This window comes from Conger conger, chromosome 1, assembly GCF_963514075.1.
Source record: "Conger conger chromosome 1, fConCon1.1, whole genome shotgun sequence".
NCBI classification, from domain to species: domain Eukaryota; kingdom Metazoa; phylum Chordata; class Actinopteri; order Anguilliformes; family Congridae; genus Conger; species Conger conger.
Window position 1 is genome coordinate 72921383 of NC_083760.1, and position 15956 is coordinate 72937338.

A 15956-nucleotide genomic window follows, 5' to 3' on the forward strand; every position below is an offset into this window, starting at 1 on the left:
AACTGTTTGCGTTGCTATTCGAGTCACATATTGTTATTTAATATCTGGGTTTCATGGCTATACTGTATGTCCTTTTGCCCTTAATGGGAATATTTGAAGCAGAACCATCGGAGGAGAAACATAATGAGCCCTCTGTCTTTGTTCTTCTCATTAAGATGAAATACAGCATTTATGTGCATGTATGCCTTTAGTGTGACTGCAGTTTCCTCGTGTATTCTTTTGTGTTGGGATTAAAGAGCAAACAAACTCTTGCAGGAGTAGAGATTGGAAGGTTTTTGTCAGGCCAGATGAAGTTTAGAAATGAGAAACGTGATTGCAATATAAATGGTAGTCCAGATAGCTTGCTTTATCAATTTCTTTAACAATAAGGTACAGTACATATAGCTTTTTATGAATGCTGTCAGCTTCTTCAGAAAGTCTAGTGGAAGGAAGGAAGACTTAAGGTATGACATCCCATTGCATCTAAATCTCCTCAACCACAAAGATCTAATGTGCTATTATCAACCAGAAATGTTTAGAGTATTTTAAACACCATTAGTCACCAGAAGCCATTAGCTTGTAATGATGAAAATCCTTTTATTTAGTGAAACCATGCAGAGAATTCAACATATCAGCATTCAACTAGATCAGTTCACCAAGGCAGATACAGCAGTAGACACACAACTGATTCTGCCATAAAGAATGAGAACTTTTTTCAGTTGCCGCTCAATCATATAGTATCTAGTGGCTTTGGTATATCTGTTTTCTTTCTTGTAATGTATTTTTAGGATTTTACTTTTTAGAGATTAAAAAATAAAGGATTGTGCTATAAAATAAAAGTTTAATTAAAGAAAACTTTGTTAGCCCAATGCTATTTAACAAAATATGTGATATCGAGCAGCAGGTGAGTAGGACTAATTCAAATGCTTGTTATTATTGCACTGAAACCAGCTAGAGAAATCTGTGGAATATCAATCCTGGACTGAGTGGAACATTATGTGTTCAAGCCCATTTGTGCCTTTAGATACCTAATATAGTAAAGTACTCAACTTGAATTACTTCATTAAATATGCAGCGGCATAAATTCATAGAAATGTAAGTCATGTATGTACATTTCCTTGGATAAGTGCATCAGTAGAGCATATAAATAACAATTATAATAGTAATATTCTCTGCTGGGAGTTTGGCATTCTGCTTGTTGCGGCGTATGTTGCTGAATTTCATTTCACATGAGGAATCTAAATGGATGTACTTTATGGTTTTAGCCCGACCTTTGTGTCAACCCAATGAATTGGTTTGGACATATCAGCTGTGCTGGCTTTTCTCTCTGTCCTTTTTTGACTGTCCTATTAACTGAGTGAACCGAGGTGTGGGTCACACTTAAGTAACCTTATCTTGTAATTGGGTTCAAGGTTAAGTGACCTATGGGCACAGAGGTGCAGGGTTAAGGTCAGCTTGTCAGTGAAATAGGCTGGATTTAATCACAGATGGGGGAAGAAATCAAGACCCAGGCTTTGGTGGCCTGGGTAGGCCAGGCAGGGAGAGAGCTGTCAGTGAGGCTAAAGGGCTGGTCGCTACGCATTTCACATTCAAGCCAAGGTCCTCCAAGCTTTTAACCTTTAGCGCAAATCGATATTGACAGCAATACAGCTAATATTCATTTTATAAATGGGGAAATTAAACAAGCCCAGCTTTTGAGTCCACTCAGCTAGCCAGGTGCATCAGACAGCCTAATTGAAATGTAAAAAAAGGATGGATGAAAAACAGCACTGACAGGTCTTCACTTGCTGGGTCTCTTCTCAGTTTCATTGCAGCAGGAGATGAATGACCAAGTGCCTTTCAGTTCAACCGGCAGGACCCACAAACTCATGCTCTGTCAACAGAGAGGAATGAACAAGCTTGTAAATAATAGGCTGCACGTGCAAGTACATGTATCTGCCTTAAAGCAATACCCATTCATCCACCCACCCCCCCACCCATCCACCAAGTACTCAGGCTTCAATTTTGTGTTGCACTTTCACAGCAGACATATCCAACGTCTAATATTTCACCAGAGGGTATAAGGGCATTCCTGCACTCACACAAACAATGAAAAGCAAAAACTTCAACCAAGGCCTTGCAACATATTACATTACATTATTTCCATTTGGCAGACACTCTTATCCAGAGCAACGTACAGTTGATTAGACTAAGCAGGAGGCAATCCTCCCCTGGAGCAATGCAGGGTAAAGGGCCCAACGGCAGTGCGGATCTTATTGTGGTTACACCAGGGATCGAACTGCCGACCTTGCAAGTCCCAGTCATGTATCTTAACCACTACACCCTATATATTGGGCAAGTTAACCCATTTTTTTCAAAGCAAGGATACAAACACAGGGACACAAACACACACACACACACACACACACTTGACACACAAACATGTGCACCTATGCACAGACAAGCTTAAATATCGATAGATATTTAAAATGTTATGTTCAAATTGGTGTGGAATTTTGAGATGAAGCTCTGATTCCTCTTAAAGCTATTGAGGTAAAGATTTGCTCAAACAGCACTGTCTTATCCAAGAGGAGCTGCAACGTTTTATCTATTATAGCTCAAGCGTCCCTCCATATTAGATATAAGGATTTTATTGAATACCTCAAGTGGAAAATGTACTCCTTTGTTCACAAAGAGAATATTACTGTAATATCCTTGAAGAACAAAAATGCACAACCACTGTCACTTTCTGAATCTCCAAAAAATACATTAATTAATTAATTAATTCATTATCCTAACCCTCTTATCCTGAACAGGGTCGCAGGGGGGCTGGAGCCTATCCCAGCATACATTGAGCGAAAGGCAGGAATACACCCTGGACAGGTTGCCAGTCCATCACAGGGCACACACACCATTCACCCACACATTCAAACCTAAGGGCAATTCAGACTCTCCAATCAGCCTATCCTGCATGTCTTTGGACTGTGGGAGGAAACCGGAGTATCCGGAGGAAACCCACGCAAACACGGGGAGAACATGCAAACTCCACACAGAGAGGCCCCGGCCGACGGGATTCGAACCCAGGACCTCCTTGCTGTGAGGCGGCAGTGCTACCCACTGCACCATCCGTGCTGCCTCCCAAAAAAATAAAATTAAAATTAAAATTAAAAAATAATTAAAAAATCCCATTTTCTATTTCTTTTGCCATTTATAAATCACTCATATTGTTTCCATCTTCCAAAGACTCCTGAATTGTGCCATCCAGATAGTCATCAGTGTGCTACACATGAAAATGATGGATATCCACACATCATACTCCCCATTTCCGAACAGGATCATCACTGATTCAATTAATCTTTGCCGCTATGTCTTTTCTTTAAAATGTACAGCAACCTCTCCCTCACCACAACTCTGTCATATGACCTCCATGAAATTCATCCCTCCATATCTCACTCTGAAAACCACCCAGCATGTTGTGTTTACTGTCTAGCTGCCTTCTGTACCCTGTATTCTGGGTCAATATGTTTTATTTGTTCAGAGTCATCTTTGGTCATACTTTCACCACTCAAATTTGGAATGTGGCACTCACTGAAAGACCCTTTTCTGGACTCTGTATTCCCTTTTTGTGATACTCCACAGTTCTTCCAGTGCAAGGTCTTCATGTTTGAGGCTTGCATTTGTAATATCAATGTTAGTTCTTATTTACCTTGCCAACACCTAAGCCTCTCCACTTAATTCTTACAGTCAAATGTATCTCAGAAGGTCAAGGCATCAGCAAAAGCGAATTCTGTTACAGTTTAAAGACTGTAACTTGCTATCTCTTTGTATTGGATAGCATTAACACTACCTTATCTAATTGCTTAATCGAGATGTTTTTCCAAGATTGTAGTTGGAGTCTTTACTGAAACACATAAAGGTGTCTAGTGTAAATTTCTCCAGTGAAACAATATAACCTGCCAATAGTTTACATCAATATAATTATCTTCAGATAATGATGACAACTAATTAAGAAATTAAGGTGAGGTGTGCTCTAGAGTATTGCCATCATATATCTACATATGTTGCTCCCATAATCTTGTAGTAGTAATGTCTGACAGGCCTTTTGTCTTTTTTTTAACTAAATTGCAAACTCTCTCTCCCTCCCTCATTCCGTCTCCTCTATCCAATTTATGTGCTGCCATCTTTAACCTAAACTGTGACCCCTGCCTTAAGCACATTTCAATGAAGCCACTGGTGTTATTTAGCCTATAAATCACTGCTTACGAAAGCCTTCCAGTGAAGAGAAGGTCAAAGTCATGTATGGGATAAAAATTAAATTACAAAGATGGTGGGTTCAGATAAGAGGTGCCGACATTAAAGTATCACATAATGTACATAAACCTTTAGCAGCAACCATACAATTTCAAGTACGTTTTACTGGTCAGCAAGACATTGAAGACACAATGTAGACTGGCAGCAGGAAAAAGAAGAGTACAGAAAGCTGGTGTATATAACACCAACAACTTGCAACAAGACCATTGATCATATTCATGTGAAGAACTGCTACTACCTGGCAACTATTTAAAAGGCAAACTCCTAATAAAAAAACGGAAATAGTATAGAGATAGACTGGTGTAAAGCCAGGATCAGCCATTTTGCTCTTTGTGACACAGTGGTTACTCATGATTGGTTTAACAATGGTGCAGTGGCTCTTGGACTTAATTGACAGTTAATTACCTACTTTGGTGGTTAGATCTTGATTCATTGTGACATTATAGAATTCAGAATAAAGCAACAGGGTGGTTGTTGTTTTATACCTATAGAGGGGGGTTTTGCCAGCCTCGTTTTAAAGAAATACAAGCAAGTTCATGCTTCCCAGTAGCGAGTTCAGTTGGGGTGTGCAAAAACAAAGCAGAAATGTTAAGTTATTTTGCACACATCTGTGTGAAAGAGAAGACGGCAGAGGTTAATTTAGTTTGTTTCAAAGATCAGCCAATGAGATGCCACACTGGTGACCTCTGAACCCTGAGCTTTCCAGCTGGCTGGTTGGGGGCGCAGCGTTCACTTGACCCCTTGCCCTGTATGGTAATTCTATTTGAGGGAGCGCGGCCATGAAAAGAGAGGCGGAGCAACACAGAAGGCTTTTACGTTCGCCTTAATCTTCAACAGCCATCGTTTACCTTTTCAATTTCCACCCTCTTTATCTCTACCAATCTGTTCTACTCACAGATTTTTTAGAATATAATATAAACACCAAATCCAAGCGATTACCCTCAATCACCCTCACATGCCTCACCTTTAATTTCTTCATATCACCTCTTATGATACTTATTGCTGTCCAAAAACATGCACATATTGCAGATATAATACCCATAAAAATATGTTTTTGTCACCCCTGACCTGAAATATCCACTATGAAGGAGGAGATTATTGTGATCTAGAGCTCAACCTGCCTTTGTTTGAGAAGTGGTAATGTGGGTTGGTCTGAATATTCATAATTTAGGGGATAGATGATACAGCTCTCACCATTGACCTTGAAAGTCGAGTTCTGAGGTCCAGTCACTCTTGTTGCCACAATCTCATGTGTTAGTTTGGCAAGCTTTGGGGTGGGACACATCACTTAAGCTTTGGATCTAAAGCTGTGGTCCCTCGACTCCATTTAGATCTATCAGGGGAAATATATATTTTTAACTGAAGATGGCTTGTTATGCAAATATTCCAAAATACAAGAGCATGCTCTTATAACAAGCAATGCTGTGGTGATATGGTACAATAGTTTCAAAATCTTACTTGAAAATGGCACTGTAGGTTGAAATCTCAGGTGGACAATTGCCATTCTACCATTCTACTATCCATATACACATCTGATCACGCATGCATCATCACAAGCAAAAGCAATATTGTCAGTTGTAAACCAACGGCATTAGGATCACAGAGTGAAACAAGCATTATGTTTCTTAAGCAATATTCTTTGAGTATTTTCTCCCTCGGGACTTTTAAACAGAAGCTTTGGCTAAGTACTTAATATTGTGAAAATATTGTGGAATAAATACATTTCAAAGAACGCATTGGCCAACACTACCACAATGATGGATTATGGGAATTTGTTTTAATATTTGTAGTACAATTACTAATGAGAAGACTGGTAATGCTGATACTTTCATATCATCTGTTCTAACCCAGCATCACTATCACAACCTTTGCCTCGCCCCAATGGGGAAAGTTATCTCTCCTGTTTAAATTATCTCCAAATTAAATACTGATGTAAAATGTGTGTCCTTTTCCTTGCTTTTATCTCACCCACTGCTAGATTCACCACATATTAGTATTCTTCTTTCTTTCCCTTACTTACTATCCATGTACAACTATCTCTTTCTCATCCCATCCTGCATTCCTTGATTTTCCGACATTCATTTTCATCTTTTTCACTTTCCTGCTGTCATATTTGTCAGCTATTTTTCATGTTTGGTTCACATCCCTGGTGTCCCTCTTATTTCTATCTTCTTCTCTTTTTCTTCCATCTCACCCTCCACCACTCATTCTCTCAGCACAAGGCTGTCAGGATTTCTGAGACCCAGTGAGCTGTGAAATCACACAAATTGCTGTTGCTTTACATTTGGCCTAGTGACAGAGGGAGATGGAGAAAAAGGAGAAAGAGAGAAAGAGAGAGAGAAACAGGGGAAGGATTTTCTGCTCCAACACTTCTAAACCCATTCTGCCCCATCCCTATTCACACACATGCACAATTACACACACACACACACACACACAAACACACACACACACTCATACACACATCTGCACTACCCCCCTCCCGTGAACACACTGAACATACCTCCTCCCACCCCACACCTCTGCCACTTCACTTCAGTGTCTGGGTCACTTCACAGAGCAACAAGGCACAACAGCCCTGAGACTGATAAACTCCTCTGACTCTCTTTTGATAACTGCTCTCACCCAGCACCACATTAAAGCTGCACTTACATACTGAATATGCATGCTGTTACTTTGTATGCCTTTGTATGTCTTCCAGTGACAGAGTATGTACACATATTTGACACGGACTAAAATTGTACAAATGTAACCAGTATTCACGTACACACACACACATAGATGCACACAGTGCAGTAGTAACTATTTGGACAGTGACACTGTCACCATAGACATCACCAGATGCTGGGTATCTTCCCTAGTGATGCTCTGTCAGGCCTGTTCTGTAGCTGTCTTCAGTTCCTGTTTGTTTTGGGGGATTTTCGTCAACAGTCTTCAGCAAGAAAAACACATGTATTGTAAAAACATTGTATTCAGTTTGGCCGATTGACTAGGCCAGTCAAGAACATTCCAGTCTCGTCAAGAACTCCTTGGTTGCTTGAACTGAGGGTTTGGGGTCATTGACTGCTGGCCTGCTTCAAGGTGAGTTTGAGGCATTGGCTTGGATCTGAGCTGATATGACTTCTGTGAGAACAATAGAATTATACCCCAAGGTTTCCTGCTTCCACGCCATTGACACTTCCTTATTGAAACTTCAACAGACTCTAAATCCAAATGCCATACCTATACTCAACTCTAAGCCCTTGCCCATGAACAAATGATACAACAGCACACAGCTGAGCTGCCAGTTGTCCAATTACTTTTGGTCCCCATGGGACTGGCATCTCTGCTAAATACATCTACAAATATGTATACCTTGTCAGCACAAATGGCAATTTTCCTAATTGTTGTGCACAATTACTTAAAGTGTAACTATAAACTGCCATCTAGTGATGTATTGTTGGTAGTGCAATGATGCGCAGGAGTAGTTCACAGTTTATGTATCTGTTTATCAGTGCTATACTATCTGTTCTAAAAACAGTGGGTCAATAAAATGCATGTCCATACTCCTAAACAAGAAATTATTAATCAATTTCAGAAATTAGGTGTTATTATGATGATTGCCTCTTGACATTATTATCACTTTTCCTCAACATTTTACAGCATTGCCAGGTAGTAGCTAAATATTGTTTACACTTAGTGCCCTTTCCTTAGCAGGTATTCATCTATTTAAAGTATGCAGAGCTGACATGAACATCATAATTCTTAAAGAAAGTGGTTGTAACATGTGTATATTGGACTTAACATTATAGTAAGTTAACAGAACTTATTCTAACTAAAGTTGAGAATGCCAGTGATATTACCAACTTTAACTGATAGTCACAGGAATACAAAAATGTGACAACACCAAGTAGGCACTGGAGGCCAATAGTTAGCATAGGCCTAGAGTTAACCAACCAAACCAATAGTTAGTATTGTAAACAAAAGAAGATACTATAAAACAGATATATGTTCCTTAGGCTACATATCTATACCTCTAACATTATTATCCAGAAAGGTGGGAACAAAAATTAAGGGACAGCTAAAGACGGCCAGTGAAGTCATGCAGTCTGAGAGATGGCGATCTGTGTCGGAAGATTGGGTTTAATACTTTAATTACTGCCCATGCTACTGGAAATATTATGACAATCGCCTGTTCACATTTTCTCTTGCTTTCAATCCTTCAACTTGGCCACATATTTTAATTCTGGACAATACACGACAACTTATTTTACGTTTATAATAGGCCTAGTATTTGAATCAGTGCGGGGGGGCTGCGTGGTATGTGTGCAAAACTGTTCGCAAGCGGGCGCTCTCCCGAAACTGTTACACGTTTCTACAACCTCTGACCATCGGAAGTAGACACATTGTTACGTCAGATAATCAGCTGGAGCTGCAAAATCACAGGACTGCTTGCAATACTGCTGGTGGCAGTGAGTGCTGCATTGCTGGATAACTTTACTGGAATCACTTTGGGCTCTATGCCTTGTTTTTTAACCATTCGTTGATAGAAAGTGGGCAATGCCTGGTCATGAGGACACGTAACTGCTGGTATTGATGGAAGTAGCTAACTAGCTAGCCAGTTAAATTAGCTACCAACGTGTTCTGCAGTTTCCCACATTAGTTAGCGAAAGGAAATAACGGAGAGTAAGCAATTATTTAAGCTGGGAACGATTTGTTAGGTTGCAATATATTATTTATCTGAGTTACGCCTTTAGCTAACACGGTTGTTTGCACGAGAACACGTTGTTGTTCCCTCCATAAATAAATACTGGGTTATTGATTCAAAATGAACGCACTCCAGAATAACTCAGTATATTCCCTTTTTTCAAACGAGGACGACGTTCGTGCAATCGAAGACGCAACCAGAGCAGCTATAAAGGTAGTCCTTGATGTTTTCTGGACAATAAACAACAACAACATGCATGAATACCAAAGGAATGTGGCCGAGAAAGATAGAGAAAACGAAATACTGAGAATCCGAATGGAATCTGCAGAAAGAGAACTCGTAGCGTTGCGTCAGTTCAAGCACTCAGTGGAACAGTATGGTCTTAACTCAGGTGACACTCATGGGCGATATTCCTGTCATTCGACTGAGAAGAACGGAAAGCAGCGTCTGTGTGTGGTGCCAGTTACGCACGATGAAGAGAAAGAGGTGCTGAGTGAAGGTGCGTGGAAGAGAGATATGAGTGAGTACGATATGGTATACCATCGTCCGTTTTGATTGGAGTATGATTTGATGCTCGTATAACGCATTTAATTACCTGATAAAATAGTAAACTAGAAATTCCGAATGATCTACGTACAAAAGCGTTCTGAGAGCATACCTGATTGCTCCATTTACATCTGTTAAAAGTGTTCTGTACTAAAATCAAAGGAATTCTGGCCCAGGAATCTCATAATTACTGTTGTGCAAATGGTGGTCCAGTGTTACGCAAATAAATAAAAAAACAGTGGATTTGTGCGTCATTATCACAGGTTCATACCAGAGGACACATCCTCAGGAGAGGGAGGCTACTGCATGCCGTCGGGGGAGCCCTGCAGTGACGGACTTAAATCACGAGGTACCCAGTGAGAGGACCACAAGCTCCATCTCATTACAGGGCCAGTCAGGTGGGCAGCCAGAATGTGACAGGACCTTGACTACCACCAAGGTGAAAGAGGAACCTCCTGACTTTCAGAGCCTCTACATCAAGTGGGAGATGTCAGAGGAGAGTGTCAGAAGTGTGGAGTGTGAACATTACCCAGGACCGCCTGCCGTTGTTCCTCCCTTTGCTCCCTTATCCCAGGACAGAGTGGGGGATCATTTGGCCCTGGGAGCCCAGAACATCAGCTTTGCACTCTTTGAGCAGCCAAGAGACAGAGTGGCAGCCTCAGTATCTAGTCAGAGAAGTATGTATGTGTCTGTGTGTTGTTTAGTATTGATTCAGATGTCCATACCGTGTGTGTGTTTGTGTGCACCCATATTTATGTTAGTGTGCACAGCATTGATGATATCAGCTGTTTGCATTGGTTGTAAGTAATTATCTTTAAAATAATCTTATGAAGACGTTCCTTTTGTGAGATTTATTTTTTTGGTCTGGTAAGTGTATGCATGTAATTAAGTTTTGTCAGCACTAATTTTTTGGTAACGTTTTTAGACTTTATTGCTCATTATTGGCCAGTAATCTAATGTGTGTATTGTTGTATCAGAGCCGCTTTCAAGCAGGGAGCGACAGCAGAAGTACAGAGAGAAGCTCCGAACAGACCCAGAAAAACAGCGTGCCTACAGAGAGAAGGACAGAAACAGGTATTTTGGTTCTCTCCAGAGCTTCCTAGATGCTCTGCCCTTGGTTTGTGGTCAAGTGTACATTGAATACAGTGCGGTCCGTAAGTATTTGGACAGTTTCTGTTCTTTTGGCTCTGTACTCCAGCACATTAGATTTTAAATGAAGTAATGAGGAGTTAGGCGTATGTCTCTGACTGTTTCCTGACTGTCATTGGCACAGCTCTCATCCTCATGTTGACAAATGCCAATGACAGACTCCAAAGGCAATCAAAAGCCTAGAATCAAGACTGGGTACTGAAAGATTTCTAATACCTGCACTAAGCAAGCGATTGAATACACCGGACTAATCAGAAACAGCTGAGAAGCCAACTGTTCAGTTACATTTGGTCATGTCAAATTTGGGAACTTTGTTTAAAAAGGGATGTAATTCCTACAAGGATCACCCGATATGGAAATAGCCTAAAATTACAGGTACTGCATTTTACCCTCAAATTGTGGTATAACCCAAGTTGTTCTCATAGCCTCATCTTTTATGATGGGCAAAATCTTCATGTAGTATGTGATCACAGTGAAGCAATTGGGTTTTAACTACAATTTAGGTCTTGATATCCATATTCACATCATACATGCAATTTGTATCCAGTTAGTAGCCCAGTGACAATGTAACAAAGTGAGAGTTCCTTTGTTCAGAAGTGAGTTCAGCCATTTTAGTTAATGTGGCTATGATATGTGTAGCATTCAAGCCAAAACTCAGTGTTGTTCTTGCTTCAGGCAACGTAACAGGAGAAGGCAGCTCCGGGACCTGCCAGAACACAACCAGAAGCTCAGGAGGGAGTACTGGAGGGAGGCATCCAGGCGCTACCGTGCCCGGAAGAAAAACTCTGAATCCAGATGACTCCTATCCATGACCGCTTGCACCAACTGTTGGAACTAGTTCACTGGAAAGTTGATTTTATTTTACCTAATTTGACCACAGCTGTGTGCTGGCTCATGTGACCACTGTAGCTCCCCGGTTTTATGGCAGTGATCAATCTCATTGAATGATGCAGCTCATCCACGACCTGGAGCCAAAGTTGAACTGACCTTAAACAAGCCTTTGGGCAACTGTGATGCTAGCACTCTGTTCTTCAACTATGAGTCTACATAGATAAGGAATAAACTGAAAATTAAAGGTACAATAGGTAAGATTTTTGTGTTACAATTGTTACAAGACCATTGTAAATCCATTCCTATTTTTGAACAAGGCTCACTGACATGTTGACTCACCCTCTGCCTGTGTTTATAGTCCTTAAATTCTGGAACATGCACAAGCATAAACCTTGTCCATCAACAATGGCAGTCTACCAGCAAGCGATCCTTAGATCCTACTGTGGTGAAACCAAAGAAAATGAGAAGAATGCATAGCGACAAATCTTGGGCCGTGTTTAGCTGAACCTCTATTTGTCTCTTACTGTATGTTACAGTTGCATTGTTTATGGTAGACTATCATACCTTAGTTATGAAGCCAGCTAGTTACATAGGCAAATAACTTACTTGCTCATAATATAGTTGGTTAGGTAAAGTTAAAACTTCAAGAAGACAAAAAAAATAAACATAAATCGTATGCTTCTGGAGTGTCCCTTTATGCTGCAATCCTCAAACAAGCTGGCTCTGTAGCAGCCACACTCAAGGCAATGCCTAATAACAGTGATCATGCCAACCACCATACCATTTTGTACCCTTCTCATGGACGCTGCTGAACTTTTGTGTGCTCATGGTTAGAATTTGGATAGGAGATGTTTCCGTAAACTTAAGTTGCTGCTGGAGGAGTGGGCACTCTTCCCTCCTAATGCCGGACACTGATGCTTGTGGAACTTGCAGTCTTTTCTGATGAAATTCCCCCAAAAAAGTACTGCACTATCACCTGTTACTGTAAAAACAATGAGTCCTAAGGCATCTGCTTCCCTTATTGCCCCAAAGAAAATTACATTAACTCCCTTGTACTACCAGCTTTTCACTGTGACTATGCTCTCTTTCAAAACACTCAAAACATAAACAATACAACAATCCCCGTGATTTCCACTCTTAAAGCTGCGTATTCACATTTACCAACATGATGAGCCTTGCTTTAGTAATGAGCTATGCAAAAACCGTCGACGAAGTTAAAAGATTGTTCGCAAGGGGGCGCGCTCACGAAACTTTGACATGTTTCGACAACCTCTGACTGTCGGAAGTAGATGCACTGTTTTGTCAGGTGATCTGCTGGATCTTGAATCTTCACAATCATAACTGCTCACAATACTGCTTCTGACAGACTTCAAATGAATGTTGCTTGCAGGATCATTTCAAATTATTGACTATTGATGGAAGTAACTAGCTAGCCATCTATATTAGCTACAAACATAACGGCGATTAAGCAAGTATTGAAGCTGGGGACGATTTGTCAGCTTGTAATATATTATTTATCTCAGTAACGCTATCTAGCTAACTGGGTTGTTTGCAGGATACCACAGGGTTGTGCCTTCCAGAGGTATATAGTATTGAGTTGGATGCCACCCATTTTAAAATGAATGCACTCCAGAATAACCCAGTAGGCTTATATTCCTTGTTTTCAAACGAGGATGACGCTCGTGCAATCGAAGACGCAACCAAAGTAGCTATAAAGGTAGTCCTTAACGTTTTCTTCACAATAAGCAACAACAAAATGCAAGAATACCGCCGAAGTGTGGACGAGAAAAACCAAGAAAACGAAATGCTGAGAATCCGTATGGAATCTGCAGAAAGAGAACTCGTAGCGTTGCGTCAGTTCAAGCACTCAGTGGAACAGTATGGTCTTAACTCAGGTGACACTCATGGGCGATATTCCTGCCATTCGACTGAGAAGAATGGAAAGCAGCGTGTGTGTGGTGTGCCAGTTTCGCACGATGAAGAGAAGGAGGTGCTGAGTGAAGGTGCGTGGAAGAGAGATATGATGAGTGAGTACGAAATTGTATACCATCGTCCGTTTTGATTGGATTATGATTTGATGCTCATCTGGCACGTGCATCTCAAAATTACTGTTGTGCAAATGGTGGTCCACTGTCACACAAATCCCAAATACAGTGGATTTGTGCGTCATTATCACAGGTCCATACCAGAGGACACATCCTCAGGAGAGGGAGGCTACTGCATGCAGTCGGGGGAGCCCTGCAGTGACGGACTTAAATCACGAGGTACCCAGTGACAGGACCACAAGCTCCATCTCATTACAGGGCCAGTCAGGTGGGCAGCCAGAATGTGACAAGACCTTGACTACCACCAAGGTGAAAGAGGAGCCTCCTGACTTTCAGAGCCTCTACATCAAGTGGGAGATGTCAGAGGAGAGTGTCGGAAGTGTGGAGTGTGAACATTACCCAGGACCGCCTGCCGTTGTTCCTCCCTTTGCTCCCTTATCCCAGGACAGAGTGGGGGATCATTTGGCCCTGGGAGCCCAGAACATCAGCTTTGCACTCTTTGAGCAGCCAAGAGACAGAGTGGCAGCCTCAGTATCTAGTCAGAGAAGTATGTATGTGTCTGTGTGTTATGTTTAGTATTGATTCAGATGTCCATACCGTGTGTGTGTCTGTGTGTTTGTGTACAGTACTGATTACTACAGATGTCCATTCCGTGCATGTGTGTGTGTGCACATTTATTTTTGTGCGCACAGCAGTGATGATATCTGTTTGCATTTTGTGTGTCTTTTAAAAGTCATTCTTTTTTAAATAACAATTTAAATAGAAATGAGCATGGAGGTTCCCTTTTTATGTGATTTTTGGTCTGATGAGTGTATGCAATTAAGTCCAAATACAGTGCAATCCATAAGCATTTGGAAAATGCTATAATTTATGCAGTTTTTGGTGCTGTAATTGAAGTGAAATAACATAAGGTTAAAGTGCAGACTGTCACTTTACATCCTTATGAGGTCATCTGTGTAGGAAATTAATCCATTTTTATACGTAGTCCCCCCACTTTAGGGGACCAAATGTAATTGGACAGTTGGCTTCTTTGCTGTTTCTGATTAGTCAGGTGTTTGCAGTTGCTTCCTTTGTGCAGGTAAGCAAGCTTTCAGTTTATAGTTTTGAAACAGACATTTGCAAAGGGGCTGGTAGACCAAGGAAGACCTCTATAGTTTATGACAGAAGAATTCTCACCTTAATGAAGAAAAACTCCCAAACACATGTCAGACAGTTCAGAAACGGTCTACAGGAGGCAAGCATGGATGTGTCAGATTGCTGTCTGCAGACGACTTCACAAACCCATCTACAGAGGCTACGGCGCAAGATGCAAACCACTATTTAGGTGCAATGTGCTGGAGTACAGAGCCAAAATAACATAAATTGTACCACTATCCAAATACTTACCGTCTGCACTGCACTGTACTGTATATTTGCAACAAATTATTTTGGCAGAAGCTTTGTAACATTTTTTGGGCTTTACGGTCCACCGTACTTGTTTTTGGGCAGGGATGTAATGTGTGTGTGTTATTGTCTTTCTATAAGTAAATTTCTATTATCTTTCAGGGCCTCTGTCAAACAGAGAGAGACTGCAGAAGTTCAGAGAGAGGCTCCGAGCGGACCCAGAAAGATATCGTGCCTACAGGGAGAAGGAAAGAAACAGGTATTTTGGTTCAATACCAGAGCTTCCTAAGTGGTCAAGCGTACATTGAATATATGACTTTAGATTGTGGAATGAGCCAGTTGTTCTCATTGCATCATCTTTTATAATGGGCAGAGTCCTCCTGTATTATGTGATCACAGTGAGACAATTTGGTCTCAAGTGCAATTTAGGTCTTCATATCCATGCATGCAACATGCATGTAATTTGTGTCCAGTTAGTAGCCCAGTGACAATGTAACAAAGTGAGAGTTCCTATATTCAGAAGTGGGTTCAGCCATTTTAGTTAATGTGGCTATGATATGTGTAGCATTCAAGCCAAAACTCAAGTGCTGTTCTTGCTTCAGGCAACGTAACAGGAGAAGGCAGCTCCGGGACCTGCCAGAACACAACCAGAAGCTCAGGAGGGAGTACTGGAGGGAGGCATCCAGGCGCCACCGTGCCCGGAAGAAAAACTCTGAATCCAGATGACTCCTATCCATGACCGCTTGCACCAACTGTTGGAACTGTAGTGCACTGGAATGTTGCACCCTGGAACCAAGTCGCTCATCTGAACTGACCTTAAACCAGCCTTTGGGCAACTGTGATGCTAGCGCTCTGTCTGCAACCATGGGTCTGCATAGATATGGAATAAACTGCATATTAACACCCATTCAATGTTATCAGTTTTGTTGTAGAAACCCGGATGCACCAGCCCTCAATTTGGAGTGCCACGGCAAAGGGTCTGAATACTTATGTAAAAGGGGGATTTCAGTTTTAGATTTTTAATAAAGCTAAACCTTCCAAACATG

The 15956-nt window shown here is 41.1% G+C and overlaps 1 protein-coding gene across 5 annotated transcripts; it reads left to right on the plus strand.

Annotated features, from left to right (window-relative positions):
• The first annotated feature begins 8632 nt into the window (after positions 1-8632).
• LOC133116499 (uncharacterized) lies at positions 8633-15956 on the plus strand. 5 transcript variants are annotated; one of them, XM_061226388.1, is made up of 7 exons: positions 8633-9476; positions 9766-10179; positions 10480-10576; positions 11327-13485; positions 13661-14074; positions 15073-15169; positions 15513-15956. In XM_061226388.1, exons 4-7 carry the CDS (start codon positions 13101-13103, stop codon positions 15634-15636), a joined length of 1020 nt encoding a protein of 339 aa, XP_061082372.1. In that variant the 5' UTR covers positions 8633-9476; positions 9766-10179; positions 10480-10576; positions 11327-13100; the 3' UTR covers positions 15637-15956. The 5 variants fall into 4 exon arrangements, 2 of the variants coding, with proteins under 2 accessions (XP_061082145.1, XP_061082372.1); XR_009705884.1 differs by having other exon boundaries at positions 11327-13509; positions 13661-13746; XR_009705886.1 differs by having other exon boundaries at positions 13661-13746.

Excerpts from the sequence above, each read along its gene's own strand:
- LOC133116499 (XM_061226161.1), top strand. The coding sequence starts at position 13,101 with ATGAATGCACTCCAGAATAACCCAGTAGGCTTATATTCCTTGTTTTCA. Across the intron at positions 13,510-13,660 it reads GTGGAAGAGAGATATGATGA|GTCCATACCAGAGGACACAT; the intron begins GTGAGTACGAAA and ends TCATTATCACAG. Across the intron at positions 15,170-15,512 it reads AGGGAGAAGGAAAGAAACAG|GCAACGTAACAGGAGAAGGC; the intron begins GTATTTTGGTTC and ends TTCTTGCTTCAG.